At 40.9% G+C, this 23,355-nt stretch overlaps 1 protein-coding gene and 1 long non-coding RNA gene across 2 annotated transcripts; both read right to left on the reverse strand.

Annotated features, from left to right (window-relative positions):
- Positions 1-10,863: 10,863 nt before the first annotated feature.
- On the reverse strand, positions 10,864-16,713 carry si:ch211-195m9.3. The gene is made up of 5 exons (XM_036536629.1): positions 16,685-16,713; positions 15,870-16,093; positions 13,320-13,651; positions 12,072-12,140; positions 10,864-11,123 (listed from the first exon to the last, which is right to left on the reverse strand). The coding sequence occupies exons 3-5, from the start codon at positions 13,624-13,626 to the stop codon at positions 10,864-10,866; spliced, it is 636 nt and encodes a 211-aa protein (XP_036392522.1). The 5' UTR covers positions 13,627-13,651; positions 15,870-16,093; positions 16,685-16,713.
- A 5,080-nt stretch (positions 16,714-21,793) lies between these two features.
- LOC118782647 lies at positions 21,794-22,681 on the reverse strand. Its single transcript, XR_005005171.1, has 3 exons — positions 22,632-22,681; positions 22,341-22,513; positions 21,794-21,915 (listed from the first exon to the last, which is right to left on the reverse strand). It is a non-coding gene; the product is annotated as an uncharacterized LOC118782647 (long non-coding RNA).
- Positions 22,682-23,355: the final 674 nt, after the last annotated feature.

Below are 23,355 nucleotides of genomic sequence, written 5' to 3' on the forward strand. Positions count from 1 at the left end.
GAGGTTCATGCATATCCAAATGAGGATTTCACAGTTCTGCACTGCACTGCACAAACCAGTTGCAGTTGGTCGTTTTTTATTGTATTTTATATTAATGGAAAGTCCTTATCAAAGTCTGAGGAGTACCATTTGCTGATTTACATCTTGCAAAGCTGTCCCAGAGAAAAGCGTAGGAAAAGGCAAGCAGCTATATAACTTTGATTTGTATGGCCCCGTCTTCTAGGCACAGGGTTTTTGCACGGCAGACAAACTACATTTGTGATCAGTGATGGTGTTGCATGTGATGAAGTTGCGGTTACTGCACATGTTGGCAGCTGGTGCAGCAAACAGGGACCGGCTTGTGAGCCTGGTCTTTACCGAGGTCAGCAGGCTGGGAAATTGCGACTCTTGCATCCTAAGATCCTCAGTTCTCTCTCCTCTTTCAAGCACACCTCTTTTCATTTACCACTGTGGTCAAATGACCTGCCCCTGTATCTGTGAGAGCGCCTTCAAGTGGAAATGGGAAAAACACTGCCAGATCAATACAGTTGCTATAGCTCGTAACCATCGCTGTGTGCAGTGTGTGCATTAGGCCTACTGCCTGTGCCTACTGGTGATGAACTGCAAGCCACTGTAAGTGGAACTGCCTATCCTGTGGCTTTTCTTGGTTTGGCTTAACAACATCCATGAGAACATTCAGACAGAATGACAAAATGTATCTTGACCTTGCTAGGTTTTCCCTGATTTTGTACATGACTCATATCTGCAAAAAAGCAGAGATCAACAGTATGGACATGCATGTGTGTGTGTGTAAGTGAGTGTGTGGGTAAACTTTGGACTGTCACTTAGCAGAAACTGATTGGGTGATAAAGGCCTGAGCACAAAACACACAAACTTTAATGGCTGCCCGTTACATTTGGATGACACAAAGCTCAGCGAACATCCCAGCCGTATAGCTGTCCAATGTACTGTTTGTCTTTCCATCTTTCCATCTTCTTATTTGCCTAACTTCATTTCCTGTACCCACTCCTGGCGATCTCCTCTGTCTCCATACATAAAGCATCAATCCACCTATTTATTTAGCTTTTCTCCATCAGTCTGTCTTTAAGTAGGCTTCAGTCTCATATTTTCCTCTGTTTGCGTAACCATGAATCAGCGACCTGGGCCCGTGTTTGAAAAGGTACTGTGTGTAAATTGTCTACTCACATCAAGCACACAAAATGTTTGCAGCCTTTACCTGGTGGACACTTCACATGTCCTACCAGCCTCTATCTCCTTGAGATATGCTTCCTCATAAAGCCACTCTTAGTGTGCCTTTTAAAGTGTTTGATAACACAGAGAGTTTGAAAAAGTTTTAAGCAATGTTGATGCCCAAGTTGTAATATAGCCTGCTCATATAATATGAGTAAAGCATAGAAGTTATTTCTAGAACAGAAAACTGTTTTCCAATTTTTGTAGTACCATCATTTAAATCATCACACTGGAGACCATCACCATCATTATAGTCTGTACAGCATTTCTGTCTGTTTATAATCTAAGCCTCTGTTACATAAACAATACGATGAATAAAAATGAACACCTGGAATGGGGTTTTAGTTTGTATTAAAAGTCCCTAAAGAGCAACACACAGGTTGTGGTGGTTGGTGGTTATTCAGTCTATCCGCTACGTGTTTTTTTCTCGTAAACACTCATGAATTTGTTTTTGCATATACTACACTACTCAGATTTTTGCACAGTAGATATTGTTCATTTTAGTGACTGCGCGACTTGTTGTGAATCTGTTGGCAACTGATCAAATAAAGTTAATTTTTGTGTGAAAGCGCTAAAAATGAGGAAACTGAATTCCCCTCACGTGTAGCTGTTGCGATTAACCTGCCCATTTGTGTAATTTTTTGTTATTCGAAAATATTCACATCCGTACATACAGTATCAGTGCATCCGTATATCTTTGTAACATTTAAAATACATCCTTTAACTGACGCCCAAGAGGTTATAATTTTTGTTCGCAAATTATATTTGCTATCGACCTTCGCACCAGTTCAATAAGTAAAGTGTTTCACTATCAGGGCAAGCGGTAAAAAGAGACTTACTGTGCCTCTGCGATTCGTGCTCAACTCAAACTCCCCCGTATAACTTAGTGTTCAGAGTTGTGAATCCTGAGCCGGACTCTAAGCAGCGCTCCCGACACGATGCGTTGTCCATACAGATAACGTGGGGACAGGAATGGAAGTGTCGGGTGGATTACATCGTTTGTACAGCAGTCTAAGTCAATATATTTATCTCTGACCAATGCATCGCCTCTACCTCTTCTCCTTTATTGTACATATTTTTGTTAGTGTGCGCACGTGTAAGAGGGGTGCACGCAAAGAATATCACAACAGAACATTAAACGTCACCACGGCATGTATTGTAACACTTCATTTTACATATTACATGGTGCTTTCTCAGAAAATGGTCAGCAGTTTACCTTGTCGTTATCAGTTGGCATAATTTCAATAACTAAGCTCTTTTGGGGACCCTTAGGCTTAATATGAATTAGTTAATTTTATGAAATTGAGAGCGTTTCTCTTTTTCATCCATGTTTGTTTTTGCTTACATTAGTCATGTTTAGATAGAACAGCCGGTTACACGTTATAAAATGCTGGACTGACAAATAAGCAGATCATGCTTGTCATGGCTGTGATGTCATTTCTTCAGTTTATTTTATTCACATGATCTCCTTGTGTATGGTTACAATACATCTCAGTTTGTATATACTATGCCAAATACCACAGTGGAAACAACCAAGCCAATAAACGTCCATGCTTTAAGAGAGCTGGAAAGAATTCTGGCCATGCATAGCATTCCTCCCATGTCGGGGATAATAACCAGTACAGATGATGAGTATTTGGAAGGTGGAGTTACGCCCTCTCTTCTAATGACAACATACGTAATCTCACCTGTAGATATCCCCTCCAAAAATCTATAGAGGACAAGGATTGCAGCCACAACTAGGATCTGCAGATTCCATATAAGACCTAAGACATAAGACATAAGAGACCCTTATTGTCTTTATTCAGGACAACGAAATTACAGCTGCTCCTCGGTGTCAGTGCTGTGACAACATATAATAAGAATTAAAGATGTTAAATGTTCAACATTGGGAAGATCAGACCAGACCTCTCCAAATACACAGCCCAAGTCATGATCCAGGCTCTTATCATGTCACATCGACTGCAACTCGCTGCTTGCCGGCCTCCCAGTATATGTCATCCGACCGCTGCATCTTATCCATAACGCAGCAGCCTGACTGACGTTCAACCTCCCCAAGCAGGCCCATGTGATGCCTCTCTATGAGTCCCTCCACTGGCTACCAGTTGCAGCAAGGATCCAGTTCAAGACCTTGTTACTAACCTTTATACATACAGGACATGATCAAGGCCTACAAGCTTTATCTCTAGTCTACCTTCCTCTCTATCTATCCTATCTATCTCTATCTTCTATTACAAAAGCACTGTACACTAGTTTAGCACTAAACTCAGTATCTTACTGATCTCTTGTAGTACTTCTCAATAACTACTCTTAGCATTGTGATGCACTTATTTGGAATTCGATCTGGGTAAGAGCATCTGCTAAATGACATAATGTAAGGTAAAGATGGTGTGCAATGGCACAGGTTATATCTCTCCTAATTCCATCTGTATGCTCGTTCATTTGTACAACAAATGTACCAAATATTACAAAGGTTTCGCAAGAATTTGCGGTTGTCTTGTTCTTCAGAGAGGAATATGGAAAACATGGAGAATTTGGATATGCTGTGTGAGTGCAAAAAGCAAAAGACTGTGAGACTGTGAGAGGAAGGAGTTCAAAGGAAAGTTACCACACCGGAGTGAGGAGGGCATTGTCTCGTCTATTGGCCTGAAGTTCTGCCTTACCGCCAGCAGAGGGCAGCAGAGGCCAGCAATTTCTTTGAAGCCCATAATGCACTCCTTGCCTTTTAAACTTCAGCTGTTGATTAATACACACCAGCTCATAAACCTGCTAAGTGTACTGTTAAAAGTTCATTGCAAGTGCAATATTACTGGAAACATTTGATGCCTATGTATGAATTTCTTTACAAGAAATTAAATTTAAATAGTATGTTTGCCTACTTTCAAGATTCTAAAATATAAGATTATATAATATAAGACACTTTTTGATCACTGCACAATGCAGTTTTTGTTATTACATAGTTCAGATGGCTTCACTATTATTCTAAAATGTGGAAAATAGCAAAAATAGAGAAAAACCCTTCTATGAGTAGGTACTGTATGTCCAAACATTTGACTATTACAATACAAGAAGTCAAGTAAATGAAGATACCAACAGTTCATCTGTTCACTACATACTCATGACAGCCTGTGTATAGATGTGTCATGGGCTGGGGTATTGATATTAGGGGATTTCCAGCCCAACCATGGCCAAGATGATGTACCTAGCAACAGGCTGATGACTCAGTGCAAAGGACTGTCCTTGACAACAATAGCTAGGGTCTGGATGCAGGTGCACATGCTCATTGAGCTTGCTGCTGTTTTTTCTGCTTTAGTTTAATTTAAGGGGTTGTATAAAATCCCTCAGACTGCTCATTTTATCTGACAAGATTAAAATGCGCCCTTGCACAGCTCACCCCATACAGCCTGCAGGTGTCGATTGTGAGCAGTGTATACGTGCGTGATGCTGGTACTGTCTATGGTGCTGGATTTCTCCAGGAGTACACATTTCATCCGAAGGCCCAGCAGATATGTGTGTCATATCAAAAGAGTAAACTGAATTGAAATAGATTTTCTTGACTTGAGTTCAGTTCAATGCCCTCAGTCACTCTTAGCAACAATTTAGTTGTAATTCTAGTGTGAGCATTCAACCAGCACACAGGTCTCTTGACTGGCCCCGTGATTTCTGAACAGTTGCCCACTTGAGCAAGGGGCTTGAGGGTGTACGGTGAACTCCGTAATCCTGTGCCCACTTTCCACCTATCTGTATGTTCTGATTATGCCCAAAGGTGGAACAGTTGCTTTAAAATTGTCTGTTTGTCTGAAATCCTTAAAACATGCTTGCTGTTGTTTTTCATTCATTGCAATTTTTGGGGATACTGTTAGTAGATAGCTCTGTGGAGCGGCACGGCGTTTGATCCGGAGACAAGTGATGTGTATTACAATACAAAGGGATGCCGCTACATCCGACCAGAGCCAAAAGGCACCTCTTGATGATAACAGTCTGCAGAACACGGGGTTCCCCATAACCATATATGGACCTCACTTCCGAAGTTTGAACCCTACGGAGCCTTTTAGGTAGCGAGGTTCAGGAGAGACCCAATTAGAGAGGGAGCCATTTAGCAATGCACAACTCCACAGAACCAATCAAAAATAGCACCCCCTTATATGTAAATGTACCTACTGTAACTGTATAAAAAACAATTAAATCCTACACCTGTCAAACTTCTGCTCCATGCTGTTGTTCCCATGGCCGGCTGTGCAAATAAACCTTCCTGACTTTGCTATGAACTTCGGATCTGCTTCTTTATCAGGATAAAACACATTTTGGTGTTTGGGACATTTACCAACAGTACCAACAAGCAATCTCTTTGAACACTTCACAAAATGACATACTGATGCATGGCACATTGCATTTAGCAATGCCCTTTCATAATTCTTGTCAGTTGGGAGGCTTTTTTCCCCCTTTTACTGAAGCTCGAAAAACAGGATATATACATAATCATCCAAAAATTCTTCCCAAAATGGGAAATGTTTTTGATGACCTTTCAGTGATTCCTTCTGAGCAGCCAGTATCTTAAAACAGCATGTAAATCATAGCAGCTATTTTTCTCCAGATAAGACCAGCCAGGGAAAATAATTGCCGTGTCCGTTGTGGTAATGATTTGGATTTATTCCTGTTGCTCCACTTTTGCTAGCTTTGTTAATTTTCCTTTTCTTTAATGCAGATAATGAAGAAAGGAAGAGGGAGTGAGTTGGCAGGCATTACAGCACAAGCGGTCATTGTTATGACCTAGGCTGAAGAATAAATACAAAAACCTGGAGTACAAAGGGGGTTTTGCTGTACAAAACGCCCTTTGTTGCTCTTTTCTGAGGGGATAGGCAGTGAGGAGTCAGTAAAGTAATTCTCCCCTCTAGTACCGCCCGCTGTTCCCCGGGTCCACCCGTGTCCACTCGCGTCATCATGTGCAAATGACTCACGTGTGAATTATTCTGGGCGGAAGTGATTTCCATCCATAATACAAATTCGCTGGCCATGGTCCTGAAGTAGATTCCACCCTCCCTCCACCCTCTCACAGCTGTCATAACTGTGCAATTAGTACGGCTTCACAGGGTGTGCATTGTTCAGGGATTTCCTGAAAGGGGTGGGCCTTTGGAACTAAAAATAAAATTGCAGGTGTGTTGTGAAAAAGTGTTCAGCAAAACAACCTTCTGGGAGCTGTAGATAAGCAGGCTTAATCATTGATTTGTTGAGATCAAGTTGATGCTCTAATTCCAGAGCCACTCCAGAAGTTTTGAATGGAAGAGAATGCTCTTGGGACAACAGTAACAGTTTCCCCTGTGAATCACAGTGCTTTGATTTACCTCTGTGAAAGAATTTCAATAAATGAGGAGGTGTTAACAGTTACCGGTTTTTCATGCCTAGAGAATTTCTGGGAATTCCAAGGAGGAAATTTTGACATTTCACTCCCTGTCTCTTACAAACTGTTTTGACTCTCTCACACACGACTGTATCAGTTAGCCATTGGAAATTATTACAATTGTTTCATTTTGTTGGAGGGTATTCAATGTGTTGAATGGTGGGCACTGTGGGTTAATGAGTGTGGGAAATTAATTTGGCAGTTTGTGCCACCTGAATTTGTGCCACCCTGTGACATATAGCTGGCCACTAATGTTTTAATTTAAACATTACCACTATATATCCAGAAATGTTTTTATTAAGTGGAATGTCAAATGTAGTATCAACATTTTGATGTTTTAAAGTCTTTATGGAATACGGTTCAGGAAGGAAAAAAATGCTGTGTATTTATAAATCACTATTGGTTAACTGGCTAATTGGTTGGTTTACTGGCATGCATATAGGTTCACTGGTCTATGCATTAGTTCAACACATGATATTTATTGGTCTTAGTCCACAACAGCTTATTCAGCCTCAGAGGTTTTAGACTCCAAAAACATAAGCAGTACATGTCTCAGTATGATCGGAGTTGCATCCCTCTTGGTGGTAGTCAGAGCTGTGTAAATGATTGACACCTCTTTCGCCTGCTGGTCAAAAGAGCAGAGAGGGCACCCAGGACACCACCCACCAAACCCAGCATTCTGTCTTATCTGTAAGGTCAGCATCTCTTCACACATGCGCGATGATCAACTCAGGATGGTACATGGGCTCAATATCATTCAACAGCACTGTCTGCATTTTCGTGCAGGAAACGTGTGATCTTTTCTGATAGAATCAGCGGTGAACTGTCCGCTGCTCCATCCGTGTTTACATGAGCGCACGTGGATGGTGGATTGAAAACTACCAAAACAAAACCATGCAACAGTGACATACATTGCTGGATTTGAATTGATTGACGGGCTGAACAAAAACAAAAGCTAAAAACACATGCACGCAAAAAAACAGAAACAAAAGCCACACCCACACCGAGAGAGAGGAAGACAGAAACAGTACAAGCAGGACATCACACGGAAGCACTGACAGAATGAATTCGTCAGTAAGCAAAGAGCCGCCGTTCCATCCATCGGATAACGCAGTTCTATAGGAAAAAGTTGCAACCTATCAGAGAGCACACACATTACATGAGAAGGAATGATAGAAACTATCATGTTGTGGTTAATTTCAGTGATTTTGGTCAAGATTTTTCATGTTTACTATTTCATGCAATTAAAAAGACAAAATGACCACCGAGGTGGGGGGACATTAAGAAGCTCTTACAATGACATGAGGTATTTGGGATCTTTATTCTATACACTGCATTCTTACTGCCACTCTTATATATGCATGTGTATTATATATGCACGTATATATGCATATGTTGTTTTTTTAATGCAATGTGTATACTTATTTATTTTGTAATGGATAACTACTAAAATGTGTTTTGTAGCGTTACCCTTTTTATCTCAGTTATTGAAACTGTGTGAACCTGAACCAATGTTGGACAGAAATTGTTAGACCTGCCCCTTCGTTTCTATAGGTTGATTATTTAACCCTTGTGTAATCTTAATATTCTGTATACTCCCCTTGTCTTTCAGGGAAAAAATGACCCAGCCTCGCCACACCCCTATGATAAAGCTTAAATTTCTTAATTGAAATTTAAACCCCAAATCTGTTTTTCATGAAGAAACAACCTGTCACTCAACAACAACTTGGTGAATAACTTTGTTTTCCTACTTCACAGTGCAGAGAGACTACATTTATTCAGTGTACATCACTTGTTTTTACTACAAATCATGCATAACAATTGATTTTTTGCTGTAATTTTGCTGCTTAGAGAACTGTGATTTGCTAGTTTGTTTTCATCATCATCAATCATCATTGTGCTACTATTCCCATCCTAGCTGTCTCACTGCCTCCCACACCTTGCTTTTTATGCTTTGTTTCATTTTTGTGCAACCATTACACTTTTGAAATATATTCTATTCACACACTTAGTGTTATGTACTCTTTCCTTATGTAGCATATTCCCCTTGTCTAATGATGTCAGTGTGTGGTGGTGTATATTCTTCGTTAAAATGCTGATCACATTAAGTGCCTTACATTGGTTCTGTTTAGCACAAACACCATTGGACAGTAACACTTGTTGTTTACCCACGTTATTGTTTGCATTTTTAAATACTTTCCTCCCTTCATGCAGCCCCTGTTTTGGAATTGTCAGTTCACTTCAACAACCTCTGTACTCAGGCAGGAGTGCTGGGACATGTGCAGACCTCTGACTTACACGCCAACCATGACTGTTTTCCACACTGCAAGTCATGTGTACCAGTGCATATGTTCTTTAGTATGCATGTACCCAGCCCTGGAGTGATTTTATTTTATGTGTTTTAAAGACGTAAATGTAAATCCAACCCCACGCATAATCAATTGACATGCCTTTTAAAAAAGAGCAGGCCCTGTGGTATTTCAGGTCCTGTGAAGTTAAGAAGTGAATGTGCATCACATATGTTTATCTCTCTGGCAAAAATAAGATAATCCAATATGGTATGGGGACCTGCACACTGTTGTTGAGCCCCCAGAGAGGGATTTATTGGTGAGCAGAGAGGGTTTCTTTTGACAGGTTATGATGGTTTATGTAGTTTATTATGATGGTTAGGTCTCTCTTCATTGTTCTATAGGTATATCATAGTGTTATGTGATATATTGAGCTATGCTTTTATATTTCATGATTGGCAAATGCATGGGAGAATGGAATCATTCACTCAGTTCAGACTGTACTAATGCACTCTATGATTTTGTGCAATCTGTTAACTTTGGAGTGTTGGAGGGTTACAGGTGACTCTAAGCTAACCTGATGTGGCTTGACAAAGATCCAAGAGGTTGAAACATCGGCTGTTTGTGTGCTCACTGAAATGTCCCTTTCCCAGAGCTTCTCGCTGCTGTACCATTCTTCCAAGATATAACACTTCCTGGATTTGACCTCAGAGCACTGTTTATCATTGAAATGGAAGACAGAGCCAAAGGTCAAGGTCCTGTTTCTCCCACAGTTCAAAGAAAGCCAAATAGCTTTCTCCATTCAATGAGTAATTGATGTGGCCTCAAGTAAAAGTGCCTCTATGAAGTAATTTTCCAAGAAGGTCATGCACTACATGAGCACACACTGCGTATTGCCAAAATCAGCTAGTCCAAACATACCTCCCATACATAAACAAACAAGCAAGCCACTTTCAAACTCTTTTAATGATGACTGTTTCATGAGACATAATGCCATAATGATTCATATAATTTGCAGTAAATTCCAAGCTTTTCTGCAGACAATATAGTTATCTTGGAGACAATTTGACAAGACAATTGAGAAAAAGACATTTGTATAACAATATCCTAAACATAAAAACAGAACAGACACATGCTAATGGAATAAGAAAAAATTGAAGGAAAAATGGTGAGAAGGGGGTGGGGGGAGGGATGGCATCTGTAAGTCGTTATTGTACTCCCCCCATGCTTTCCATTCATCCTATTGCCTGGAATTCAGTCAACTGCTTCCCAAGGTACTTGGGCTGAATTATCCAAATACCAGTATGCATTCCAGTTGACTATGTCTAGACATTCTGTCCTTCCTCTGCTCTACCACCAAGGCATAGCCAGAATGTGTGTCTGTCTGTCTGGGAATGCAACATTCGTTTCCAGTTTAAAATGCCCTTGCGTCGCACATATTTTCAGTTCCTGAGCAACAAAAATGACAGTATCTGCAGGTTGCTGTCAATAATTATATTATCTAATACTGTCATCGCATGCAGGTTTTCAGTCTCAAAAATGTATCACTACAAACTGATAGATCCCAGCTTAACTCATCTGTTTACTTTAACAAGCTTATTGTTAATTGTTAAAAAAAGAAGGGACAGGACAGAATATGGGAAGGGCATACTCAAGCCACGGGTGTGTTGTGGTGCAGTAATTATAAGGGATATAGCCACAGAGGGATAGAGAGGTGGGTGGGGTGTTATGGGATTACCAGCTTTGTCAGAGAACAGAGGTTTGGGACTTTCCCGCTGATGCGGGAAAAATAGTACAAACAAAAGAATCTTTAATCACTGCATTTAATCACTAAATGCTAATTACTGCAAATTAATAGCACCAGAAGACACACTTAATCCAGAAGACACACTTAATCCATTTTAATGAGTGATATGTTGTACAAGAGAACAAGTGAAGCTATTTATTTCAACACTTGGACAGCACGGCATAGAGAGGAGAGTCTAGCTGGCTGAGGTCAGAGATTTGGCCTTTGCCATTGTTCCCTGGGATCCACAGGTACAGGATGCCCTGGCTCATCGGGGGGCAGCTGCAGTGGTCCAGGGGCAACAGACGAGCAGTGGGCTCCGCGGTCACGCTCTTTGCACCTTGGATCTGCAGGACATTCTTCAGCAGAACTGAGCGGGAGGTTCCATTCACCGCCACACTGTCCACTGTGCCCATGAACACTGATGCACGCGCGCACGCACACACACACACGCACGCACGCACACACACACACACACACACGCACGCACGCACGCACGCACGCGCACGCACGCACGCACGCACGCACGCACGCACGCACGCACGCACGCACGCACGCACGCACGCACACACACACACACACACACACACACACACACACACACAATCACACAACACACATATGCAGAAACATAGACAGAGAGAGAGATAGAGACAGAGGTCAGATTATTACAGCCACATTGCCTTTGAACTCGAGGATAGTAAACGGTGGCCTAAAATCTCATCCTAACAGAACTAATTCCCTTTATGACAATACTGTTTCAAGGGCACTAAAGGACATACTCTGCAATATGAACACACTGGGACACCTTCCCATCATTATTCCTGCAACGTAACTGTTTCATTATCTGCTCAGAAATATTTACTGAAACCCAAACACACACCAGGCAGACTGCACCACAGGGACTGGATACTGAGAGAAGTGGTAATTCTTTCTGTAGTCTCAGCAAGGCAGGCAATATCTGGTTGAGAACCTAATCTAATGGCATTGCAGATACATAATTGTATTATTTATAGGCAGAGCACAGGCCAAAGGCATGTCCACGTTACCTTGAGAGACAGTAACCTGTATAGAGACATGCCATGTGAGAAGAGAGGTTGTTGAGGTCCCTCATCTGCATGCTATAACATTCTATAAATAACTGTTAACAGCGACATCTGAGCACATTGTCTTAATTGGGCTCAGATAAATTGACAGTTGAATAATGCTCGTTTAATCCTGTTCCAGAATCACCAAAGGTAAGACTACATGTCGTCCTTCACTGCTTGGGCACTTTCACCATTGGTCTGTCTGAGCGGAACCCCAGAAAAGCACTATGCAAAACGACTTACTGTTGAAGGACAAACAGTGATGGTATGGGAGACCTTACCTGTTGTGTTGCAAAGCTCAGAGATCATCAGGTTAGCAAAGTGTAAAAGCTGGCAGTCTCCACTGTGTCCTATAGAAGCAAAGACGCATCAGTTGAAGTAACAGTAGCAGAACCCATGTGCTGCACAGGATACTGAAAAAAAACATGGCCATTTCATGTGTTCGTTTTTAATAACCTAAGTGACTTCCACCGTATGAGAGACCATGCTTTCAGATTTAAGGTAGACATGAAACCACTGAAATTGAATGTTTTCCTCACTAAGGAGTTTGGGTTTCATTTAATATTCTCTCTTTAGTACCTTGTGCCTGATCTCCACTAGTCAGGCTACAGACTCACTCTAAGCTAGTGGATAAATTGTGAGCATCTACATTGTCACTGTAACCTTTCTGAACCTGTTTAACATCATCGACCTGGACAGCTTTTACTTCCTCAAACAAACCTAGGTTGAATATATTCTAACCTAATAAGCTGTCCAGGGGGGGCATCAATGGTGTCATAAGAAAAATGGGCATGACACAGTATGTCATGCAAGTTGAAAATGATATGCCCTTCAATGGAAATACAGTTAATTAATTAAAACATGCTTGTTTAAATACTTGATTCCAGTTAAAGTGGCTGTTTCGCCTTCGATATTATCATACATTCCCGTTCAACTTTTAATTGAACATTCCGTTTATAAATAAAAATAATGGCAAAAGCAACTACAAGAGTACTGGTTTATGAATATAAGCTATGGCACAAACAGAATAAATCAACCAATATATGTGCTCTATCTAATATACATCTAATGATATCTAATGAATATCTAATGAATAATTACCAGTAAATGTATAACAACAGTAACATTAGTGTTTGTGTAAATAGCTACACATGGCTACACAAACCTAGATGTATATTCAGAGCTTTATATTTATTGCCTAAATACAGTAACAAACAGTTATATATAGTACAAAAGGCAAGACACAATAAAATGCCTTCCTGGTCCTGATAATGACTGCAAAAAATGCTAAAAGGGAACGTGGCAAATTCAATACCTAGTGTAGATATATTTTAGCGAACAGTGTTTAACATTTACATTTATCATTACCACCGAAAATTAAGGCAATTATCAGTCGTCAACATCTTCGGAGTCGCTGTGGTTTGTGATTGCCCATGGTCAGTCTTTTTTTAAAAATGCACTCCCTGAAGTAATCCTTGGAGACATACAGATACAACCAAGGCTGACAGAAGCAGTCTTTGCAGGCCTACCATTGCGCAGAGGGCCTCTCGCTCCGCTCTGCTTGGACAGAGGCCGCAGGTTCCCTGCGCAGCAGGAGTGCTGGGAGGTGTTGTAGTAGAGGTGCCCACAGCAGGAGAAACTGGGCTTTGTTTGGTACAACACCTGCATCTGGGCAGAGGTGCAGCACGTCTCCAGGGATGTGTTCACAATCAGATGGGTCCCGCAGCACTCTGAATGACTGGTGTTAGTGCTCAGATGTGTCAGGGTATGGAGTTGACCAGAGCAGCACTTCTGTTTTTGATTCTTGGGGTTGTAGGGCTTAACTCCACAACACATTGTCTTCCTCTGTGACTTCTTATATCTGGATGGAAATACACACTTGACTGAGCCTCTGAGATGATGACATAAAATTATTAGGTTAAATATGATAACAACCCATACATATGACTGGAACCTAAACATCTGACCAATGGTGAGGTAAAATTGTTTCCATTATGCAAGGAAGTTCACATAAAAAGGTGATTCCCCAGACTAACTCTAAAAATATGTGCTACATGCTAAGCACAGAGATGAGGGAACCATAAAAGAATGTGTTTTCATTGGCAACACTTGAACTTTCACTGGCAGCATTCAGTGCACAGCTGCTGCTCTCAGTTTTCCTTCTTCTTATGATAAAGCAGAGATGGGAGTGATTAGAAGTGTAGACACAACATCTGCAATCATCTAAAGGCAGTAGAGGTGTCAGTTAAAACACAGAGATTCCTCCAGAGCTCACTGTCTAAGTTAATGTAACTTCCAAGTCCTATCTCAGCACTACAATGGTAAACAAAAAGGTTACTACCAATACTGATACAGAATCAGATCAGTAAAATATACATTCATGGTTAATCCCATAAAAAAAAATCCATTGTGCATTGACTTAAAGAAAAAATGTATGACCAGAGGAGGGACAAGGACATCCTCACTCTGAAATGCATATGTTCTTTGTTGCTTTTTTCATTCAGAACGGTGGAGTCTGAATAATGGAGTGTGGAACCAGGGATATCAGACTTTATGGTCTCACTTTGCTTTGGTTTGTCTGTGAACCCCAGCACAGTCAGCAGGAAATAAGGTCACTGAGAAGCAAGAAGCAGACTTTTGAGACGCACAGGAAAAAGTATTTTCCGCTCAACTGAAAGTTCACATCAGTAAAACTGGACCTACCCTCATTACAAACATCAGACGCAAAAGGTCTGGCATTAAGTGAGGGGTAGACACAGAGCATTCCACAATGATGAGAAACTGTATGCACTCTGATGTACCTAAATTGGGAGTGCCTGGGAAAACAGAACAGGGGATGTGCAGAAAAATTATACTCCCACATGCTTCCCACACTGCAGACACACATTTTCCTTAACGTCTGTGCAAGTAATCATTTTGTGTTGTCTACAATGTGCCTACCCATAAAAAGCACAGCAACATGCCAGTGAGAAATGTCTCAGTGAGAAATGATTGCATGATTTTGTCTACTTAATTAACATTTCCATTATTGCATTCCTCCCTGGTTCCTGAACCAGTTTGAACCAAACAGAAACCGGTTAATAACGTTATTTTTACATAAATTTATGCAGTGTGCTCTTATTATAATTTGAAACCCTTTTGTATGTGACTTATTTTATGCTATGTAGGGAGTTTTCATTAGCGTTATTAAGCTTCTCATAGCTTTCACTGCTGCATTTGCTATACTTAAACATTAAACATTAAACACTAAACATTAAATCACTGTTTCCTCAAAGCTAACGTTAGCTAGAATTTTTCCAATCTAGTGTTCTAATCACATGGGTTTGACCGTAGGCGCTAAAGGGCTAATCACACTGGTGTGACCATATGCACGAAAGGGTTAAAATACTGTTTCTGTTCCGAATGGAACGTTTTGAAAAAAATTTGGGTTTGAAGCCCTGATTTGACAAATCCTCTGTTCATCTGGCTTTAATGAGGTGACTGTGCACAACTTGCTGTGATAAAACAAATGAACCTCATCCATGCTAGATGACTACACACACCATCAACACCCTGTAACACCCTGCCTTCCAGTGCCATGCAAGCAGAGTCTCATTGTGAATGATTCACCCAAAAGACTGTTTTCCCAAATCGGAAACCTGAAAACTGACTCTGAACTATACAGTAAATCAACAGGTAATCTGTAAATCGGGTGTAGGTGTCTTCAGTTTTTGATAAATTTGCTACCCAGTTAGTTAACATAAACGTCATTTTTAGACAAGGAAATGTAACTGGCTAGATGAGTTAGCATAAGTTAACAAGCCTAACAGTGACAGATTCAATGTGTAATTACCGCCAAGTGCAAGAATTTCAAATTTTCTGTCTTACCTTTCTCTTCATGGTGCCTGCAATAATGCTGTTTACAATGAACAGCATTATTATTATTATCTCTGCCGTTGGGGCTCTGGTATGACAATGGCCATACCCAAATAATGCCCATGAAACATATACAATCGCTCAAGCACAAAAACATACAAAAACAATGACAAAGCTGGTTAAAACAAACGCACAAACGCACACTTATGCCTTTTATGGATTACCTTTTTCCAACACAGCATAAATACTTGTCCGGGTCATAGGTCTCATGTCCACAGCAGTGCTGACCAACCACACAGTGCACAGATGACCCACACTTCGTCTCCTGGGCTGGCGAGTACAGAGTCGATCCGACGCACTCTTCTTCCTCACCCACATCCCTGTACAGAATCCCATTACAGCAAAGGGTTCCATGCTCCGCCACACTGTATGGTTTTACACCACAACACTAGGGATGAGAAAACCACAGCTCAGTATTTTCTCAGGTCACAGACACACCCAAAGACGCTTGATCTTTCACAAGAACACAATTAAGTACAGGCACACAAACACAAACATAGATACGTGCATCCACCTATACAGAGCGATACACAAAGATACAACCACAAACACTCAGACAGAGACAATTACCCCTACACAAACACCTACAAACACAAATATACACAAATACATAATTGATATACTGTATGTCACAAAGACGCACAGATAGAAACATACACACAAAGACTCGCACGTTAATACACAAACGCACACATGTACACACACACTATTAGGAACAAATCTAAAAAAATACATGTAGACACCCATGCACACACATGTTTACACAAATATACAAGCACACATTTATAGACACATGCCAAGATGCGTGCACACCAAAACAGGTTTACAGAAATACATAAGCACAGATTTACACAGACACATTTACTCAAATACATACTTGCATACCCACACACACAAACACACATTTACAGAAATACGCAAAGATGGACTCTGGCACACAAGTGTGCACACACACAGCAAATGTATCCAGCCCGCTCACCTATATTCCTCTAAGCTTTGAGAGCAGCACCCAACTGCAGCGTTGCTTTCCGAACACACAGACACTAATTGCAGCTCCTCCCTGCCAGCCCTCACGTCACCCAGTAGGGGGACGTTTATGCAGCTTTCTCCTCTATGTAGATTCTACAGGGATAGGCTGGGCTAGGACTGAGGCAAACTCACTAACCTGTCCTTAAAAATAAAAGGAAGTTCTATGTAGAGAAAACACTGTGACACCAAAGCACAATCACCTCCTCCACCATCCTGACTTCATGGCTGTCCTGATGCAGTGGCACAGTTTCTCAGTGAGAGCCTTGAGGCCTATTAACTACTCAAAGGCCAGTGACCTTTAAGGATATAGGGGTAAGGAAAGCCTCATGATTTTTAAGCACACAAGCACACAAGCACACACATATCAAGACTGCAGTACAGGAGAAAAAAAAAATCATGTCAGCCGGTTGCCAAAAGAACAAAAAGGAGAAAACTGCACTGATTTCGAGACACTTAACGTGAGTGAAAGCATTACTGCCATTAACTGCTCTCTGATCCAGACCCCTGTAAGGAAACAGGGAGGAGGGGTGGATTGTGTGATAGGTCAGTCCAGGTAGAGTCTGAAGAGATGTGTCTTCAGACCACGTCTGAAGGATTGGACCAGGGATAGGGCTGGGAAGGTCGGGAGGGTTTCCTCTTCTCACCACTCCCAGGCACCCCGTGATATGTCAAGTGTGTAAAAGTTGCTTGGATGGCTTTAGTGGAGTAGCTACTATTCTGGAAGCCACGTATCATAACTGTGGTGTGAAAAATTACCATTGGCTCTGCACAAGTGTATGAGAGAATTGCATTTGTCTCACTTATGCACTTCTGCACAAGTGAAGGTTGTCATAGTGGCACAAGCCTAAATTGCAATTGAAGATTCCAAAGAGGTTGCATAGAGTGGAAAAGGCACAAAAAATAAAGAAATGAGCTAGTCTTGTTCTGCTGTTCTGGAGGGTGGGACCTACCTGGGTTTCATCTTCCTCCCTCAGAGACACCTGACCCCCACAGCAGATCTGGTTTTTGGGGTTGTATCCTACAGATCCACAGCACCTCCCCTCCAGCCAACCTGTGCCTGAGAGAATAGACGCGCATTGATGATAGACCTGTTGTTGTTTTTATTGTTTATAATAATTTTAAATTCATTGCTTGGCAACACTGTATGTTTAATGGTCACACCAATAAAGCATTTTTTAATTTCAGATGGTGGTTGTCTGTTGAGAGAGGAAGTGGTGGTGGTTGTGCCCTAGAAGTTTTCCTTGTGTGGATCTCTACTTCAGTGTTTGTGCACCACTCCTCCTTCGGTAATTCAAGCCCCTCAGAATCAGTAAGAAAAGCATCAGTCCGTTACATAGACCTACTGATGCAGAGTAGGAATGTACAGTAATGTTTTATTAGTTATACATGTGGAAATTGTTAGGTTTTCCTCATTTAAATCATATCACAACTTTTGGATCCTGCTGAGCACAAAACAAAGCAGCTTTTGTTCCCATAGATCTTTAATCAGCATGTGCACTTGGTTTCCTGTTAGTGTGGGTGTGAAAGGGAATGGAAGAGAGAGTGTCTGTCTCCAAAAAGCTGAACAATACATAACTGTTAACAAATGAAGTCATGAGCCCTGACTTGTTTTTTCAGGAGTGTGGAATATTCTGCTCACATCACCGATTAATGAGTAATGAAAAATAATGGCCTACACCCTTGAACAGTTCTACCAAACTCCCGCCCTGAAGGGTGGGGTTGGTTTCATACCTGGGGTGTCATTGATGTGGCCCTCACAGCAGGTCTGATTGGCAGCGTAATCCTGACAGTTGTTGGTCATCTTGTTCATACAGCAACGCTTCCTTTTTTCAGTCAAAGTAGTACACATACACACATCAAACACAAAGCCAAAGCTCATGTTGCAAACAAGCATCTACCTAACAGCTGAAGTTGAACCACACAATTTCTCTCTTTCAGAGCATATCCAAAACGGGACAGGGGGAATGCAGTCTTTTCCACAGAACCATGGTGATACAATCATTTTCAAGACAATCTGCCAGGAGAACCTGGGTTATAGTCTCACTCCACTGAAAGATAGGAAGATAAACAGGAAGATAAAGTGAGACATTTTCTTTTAAGAAGAGTTAAGTTTTCCTGGGGCTCAGATGAATAAAAATAACTCACAGATACTCATTCCTTTGTATCTGTTAGAACAAACATTCGTCTGGCAGACCAATTTGGAGTTTCACGCATAATAAAAACCTGCATGTGTGTGTGCCAGGGCTCGAATATGTCGTATCTAATCACTCAAAGCAAAGATAACATTCTACAACAGAAAGAAAGCTCCCCCCATGTTTTTTATGGTTACACCAAGGACATTTATTTGAGAGGATAAGCACTAAAGTTCATTCATTATTAGATATCATTAATATACTTGAGATGTTTACTAGAGGCAATTTCCTTTCTGGATTAATAAAGTATTATCTTATCTTAGATACCCTCATTGAAGGGATATAAGAACAGAGGGTGTAACACCTCACATTCAGGTGGATAATTAGGTTCTGATCTATTACATCAGTCTTTTTTTTTCTTAACATCTGTTCCTTGTGCACTTACACAAGGAAAACGTATTACAATAAGAGCACCTTGGGCAGCAGGGTAGTATAGTGGTATGGTGCAGGACTCGTAACCAAAACGTTGCTGCCCGGCTGGGGCACTGCTCTTGTACCCTTGGGCAAGGCACTTAACCCAGAATTGCCTCAGCAAACATCCTGTATATATATTGTAGGTCACACGTTTAAAAATAAAAAACAATGCTTGGCAGTCAAGACTACTACCCTTTTAGCTGACATACCCTATCTTGTGTCAACATCGAAGATACTTTCCCACACTGCTGTCTGTTGGTGGGTTTATTTTAGAATTCTGTTTCAAAGGTAGCCTCTGTAGTCTATAGAGGAGATCACCCTTGCTACAAAAATGAGGGAGAATGGTGCTCAGAGCAGAGCACTTTTCAGCATAGTTGCAAATGGATGTGGACTGAAAAGAGAAAGGAAATGACCTCACCTCTGTGTAGGAGATGACACATGAATGCTTTTCTGCAAGATGGAGAAAGTCAAGCCAGAGTTACTGCAGGTCAGGTACAGATCTCTTCTGAATTTCCCCATTTTCAGTGTGTCAGACCTTTGGTCTGGATAATTTTCTAATCCTTAAGTGACAATGTAATTTGTCCATTTCAAAGAATCCCCTGCAACCTGTAATTTGTGATTAGCCAAGGATCAGGCATCAAGCTGACCTTGTTATGCCATTCATTCATATTGGCTTAGTACATCCAAACAAGAACATTCCCTGGGAATCATTTTCTCAGGGAACTACTTTAGGTGCCTTTCAAAGCATGTAATATGTACACAACCTTTGAAGTGCAGTCAGATAAATGACAACAAGGGAGTCTTGTTCTTACTTTGGTGAAATTACCTGTAGATGAAAATTGAAAAGAAACACAAAGAAAGATCAAACAAGATGTAATTAAATCATTCAGATGAATTGCAAAAAAGAAAACATACATGGTAGTTCTTGTTTGAAATATTTATGCTTGGGGTTGTGTTGAGGCTAGACCACCAAGATAGACACTGGGTTAACAGTTATTGAAAGTGATGCATAAGGGAGACATAAGGGTGGCATAAATCCGGTGTAGTTCACACTGAGTTTACAGAATGTGGCCATAAGGTGTCTCTAATAGAATTGTGTGACATCAAGCATAAAACATCCAATATGCTCCAAAACTTACAAAGTGTATGGTCTCTGGGCAGCATTTGGAGGTCGTAGGGTGTGCAGCAGTGGGTCTCCATGTTGTAAGAACTGTTCCCACAGCAGACATCATGCTCAGACTTCTTTTCCAGGATTGTCCTGGAACAGCAGCGCTGGGTCTTTTTATTGTAAACCTCTGCAGAAAAATATTGAGAGGAACATATCTGTTCCTGAACTACTCAAAACCATTCCTAGACTGCAGCCTTGGATCTGAGCCACATAAGTTTGCAGGCTTTAAAATAAGAAACTTTATAAATAACTTTATGTCTTTACTTATGTGTTTTATTCATGTGTTGTTTTGAATTAAAGTAAAACAAATGATCATCTGTTAAATACCAGAGTGGACTGCAAATCTGGAGTCCTGTAAAATGTTTTCTCTCAAAATGAGCTATTTAAATATGAAAAAGGCACTTATCAGAGAGAAACTCTTAGATATTTACATAAATATTCTTATAATGAGATTATAACAGCTAGTTCATGTGTCATAGAAACATTGATGTAAACATCATATTTGATAGTCATCTTCATATTGTATTAGAACTTTTCAATGCAAAGACATTCAACACATACACATATTGAATGTGTGTATACACACACGCGCGCACACACACACACACACACACACACACACACAAAGAGTACCCCCTCATGTACCCCTGATTAAATCAGAATGAAAAATGTTACTTGGGTAAGGTTACAGTTTCATCTTAGGAGCACAAGTGCACTGAGATTTATACTATTTTAGATGAGGAACACAATTAATAATAATAACAGATTACATTTATATTGCAGTTTAAGGTTTTCAAAGTGGTGTATACCTCAACCTCTACTAAGATATTTAGCCAAGACACTGAGGAAACCCCTAGTCTTTGCGAGAAGTGCTGTGAGATCTTTAATTGCCACTGAAAGCCAGGACTGCAGTTTAAAACCTCTTGGTTAAACATATTTGAAGGCATCTCCCACAGCACAGTATCCCCATCACTGGACTAGGGGATTCGTCTCCTGTTAGATCCAGTGTGAAGACCCCTACTAGCCCACCGCCAAATCTACAAACAGCCTAGTTTTTCCCTAGAAGGTCACCGATCCAAGAACTAATCAAGATCCTACTTACTTTTAGTCATCATGAAGGAGAAAGTAGCAGTGTGGTGTGTGCCCATATCCATTCGGCTGCTGTTAGATAGTAGTAGTGACTAGTATGATAGTGTGACTAGTGACTAGTATGATAGTGCGATGGTTACAGTACAGCACATGCCCCTCAGCGGGTGGAGGGATGTGTTCCCCAACCTGGTCCGCAGCACTTTGAATGTGGGTGGCGTGGGTGGATCCGCCCTTCACAGCAAATCTCACTGAGTGGGTAAAACGCCACTGACTGACAGCAATCTGACACCAGTTCACTCACACCTGAAGTCAAATTACCTGCAGTGACAGTGATAACACACAAACACACACACACATACACAAGATCACACTTTATATTATGCTGACCTTTACTTGCGTTACAGCACTGTAGTTAAATCAGCACCAATTAATTAGTGAAAGGATTGTTGTGGGAAAGATGAAACTAATTCCCCAGGGTAAAATACTTTCTTTTAGGTTCTTTAACTACCTCTTTCATGCATGTTTCATGGATAAAAAAAGCTACTTTTGTTATGCATCTTTCATGGATATTATTACACCAGGTCACAAGCAATTGATCTCTTTCCTTTGTCCATACAGAGATAATAAACCACTTAACACATTTGAACAAGAACATGTGACACTTCTAGTTATGAAGTTATTTAGACATTTCAAAGAGAACCATCTCTGGTCTAACTTTTTCTCTCACACTCTCCCTCTCTCACCCTGGCAGCAGGAGGATTTAGTGGGTCTGTAGGCAGTGGTGTTACAGCAGGACAGCCCTGCTCCTTCATGTAGACGATCAACGCAGCATGACTGTAAACTTGGGTCGAACGCCTGCTTTCCACAGCACTGCTTGCTGCGATCTCCATTCAGCAGAGAGCCATCCTCACAGCATCTATAAAACAGAGGGGCAAGATCTCCCACAGTAAGCGGATGAATAGAGCCAATCACAGACACAGATATTGATCATGATAACAACTGATTGAAAAAAGCACGGTGTCTAGTGCACTCACATGCAACACTGTTTTCCTGCACTGAGGGCCTGATTGGATCCTTGGCTTTCATTCTCTGTGAACAAAAAGACATGCAAGTACTTGCCTGTAGGCTATATGCACAGCACAGAAAGTGCCTGAGAGTGGTTGTAGTTGTATGTTTGATGGACACATCAAGAATGCAACTGCCGGATTTGGAACAAGATTTTGGAGATTCTGACGGATAAGGCAACATCTGTAATTCTGGGATTAGATTTATGATTCTTTCATAATCTAATGCATAATTCATTCATAATCTGATTCATCCATTCATTTGTGACAAATCCATTCTGAAATCGACTGGGACAAAAAATAAACCCTAGCTGGCACTGAAGAGTTTCACTATAGGTTGTGATATTTCACCAGGATCTGAATACTCTCCAGGATCAAATGACAGCCTGTGCAATTGCAGGTGATGAGAAAGTAGACTTAAAAGAAAGGAATACAAACACCCTACATAAGGGGGTGGACTTTTGGAGAGGTCAACAGAAACAACCCTTTGTACATCCTTCCCAGCCTGATACACGTTCAGTGTTCCAGGACCTGAATTGCTTCATCACAGATGGAACCGGAAAAGAGCATTAAATCGGAGCTGTTTCATGCTTGTTTTAATCCAGCCTGTCTGTACTGTCAATGTAATCATGAAACAAAAACTTTTTCCTTCAGAGTATTAGCTTTTAGTTAATTTCCTGTTTAAATTCAGAAA

This window comes from Megalops cyprinoides, chromosome 9, assembly GCF_013368585.1.
Source record: "Megalops cyprinoides isolate fMegCyp1 chromosome 9, fMegCyp1.pri, whole genome shotgun sequence".
Taxonomy (NCBI): domain Eukaryota; kingdom Metazoa; phylum Chordata; class Actinopteri; order Elopiformes; family Megalopidae; genus Megalops; species Megalops cyprinoides.

Coding starts and splice junctions, on each gene's coding strand:
- si:ch211-195m9.3 (XM_036536629.1), bottom strand. CDS start 13,626: ATGTGTTGTGGAGTTAAGCCCTACAACCCCAAGAATCAAAAACAGAAG. Junction 12,141..13,319: donor GAGAGGCCCTCTGCGCAATG/GTAGGCCTGCAA, acceptor TTGCTTCTATAG/GACACAGTGGAGACTGCCAG. Junction 11,124..12,071: donor TGAGCTTTGCAACACAACAG/GTAAGGTCTCCC, acceptor CGCGTGCATCAG/TGTTCATGGGCACAGTGGAC.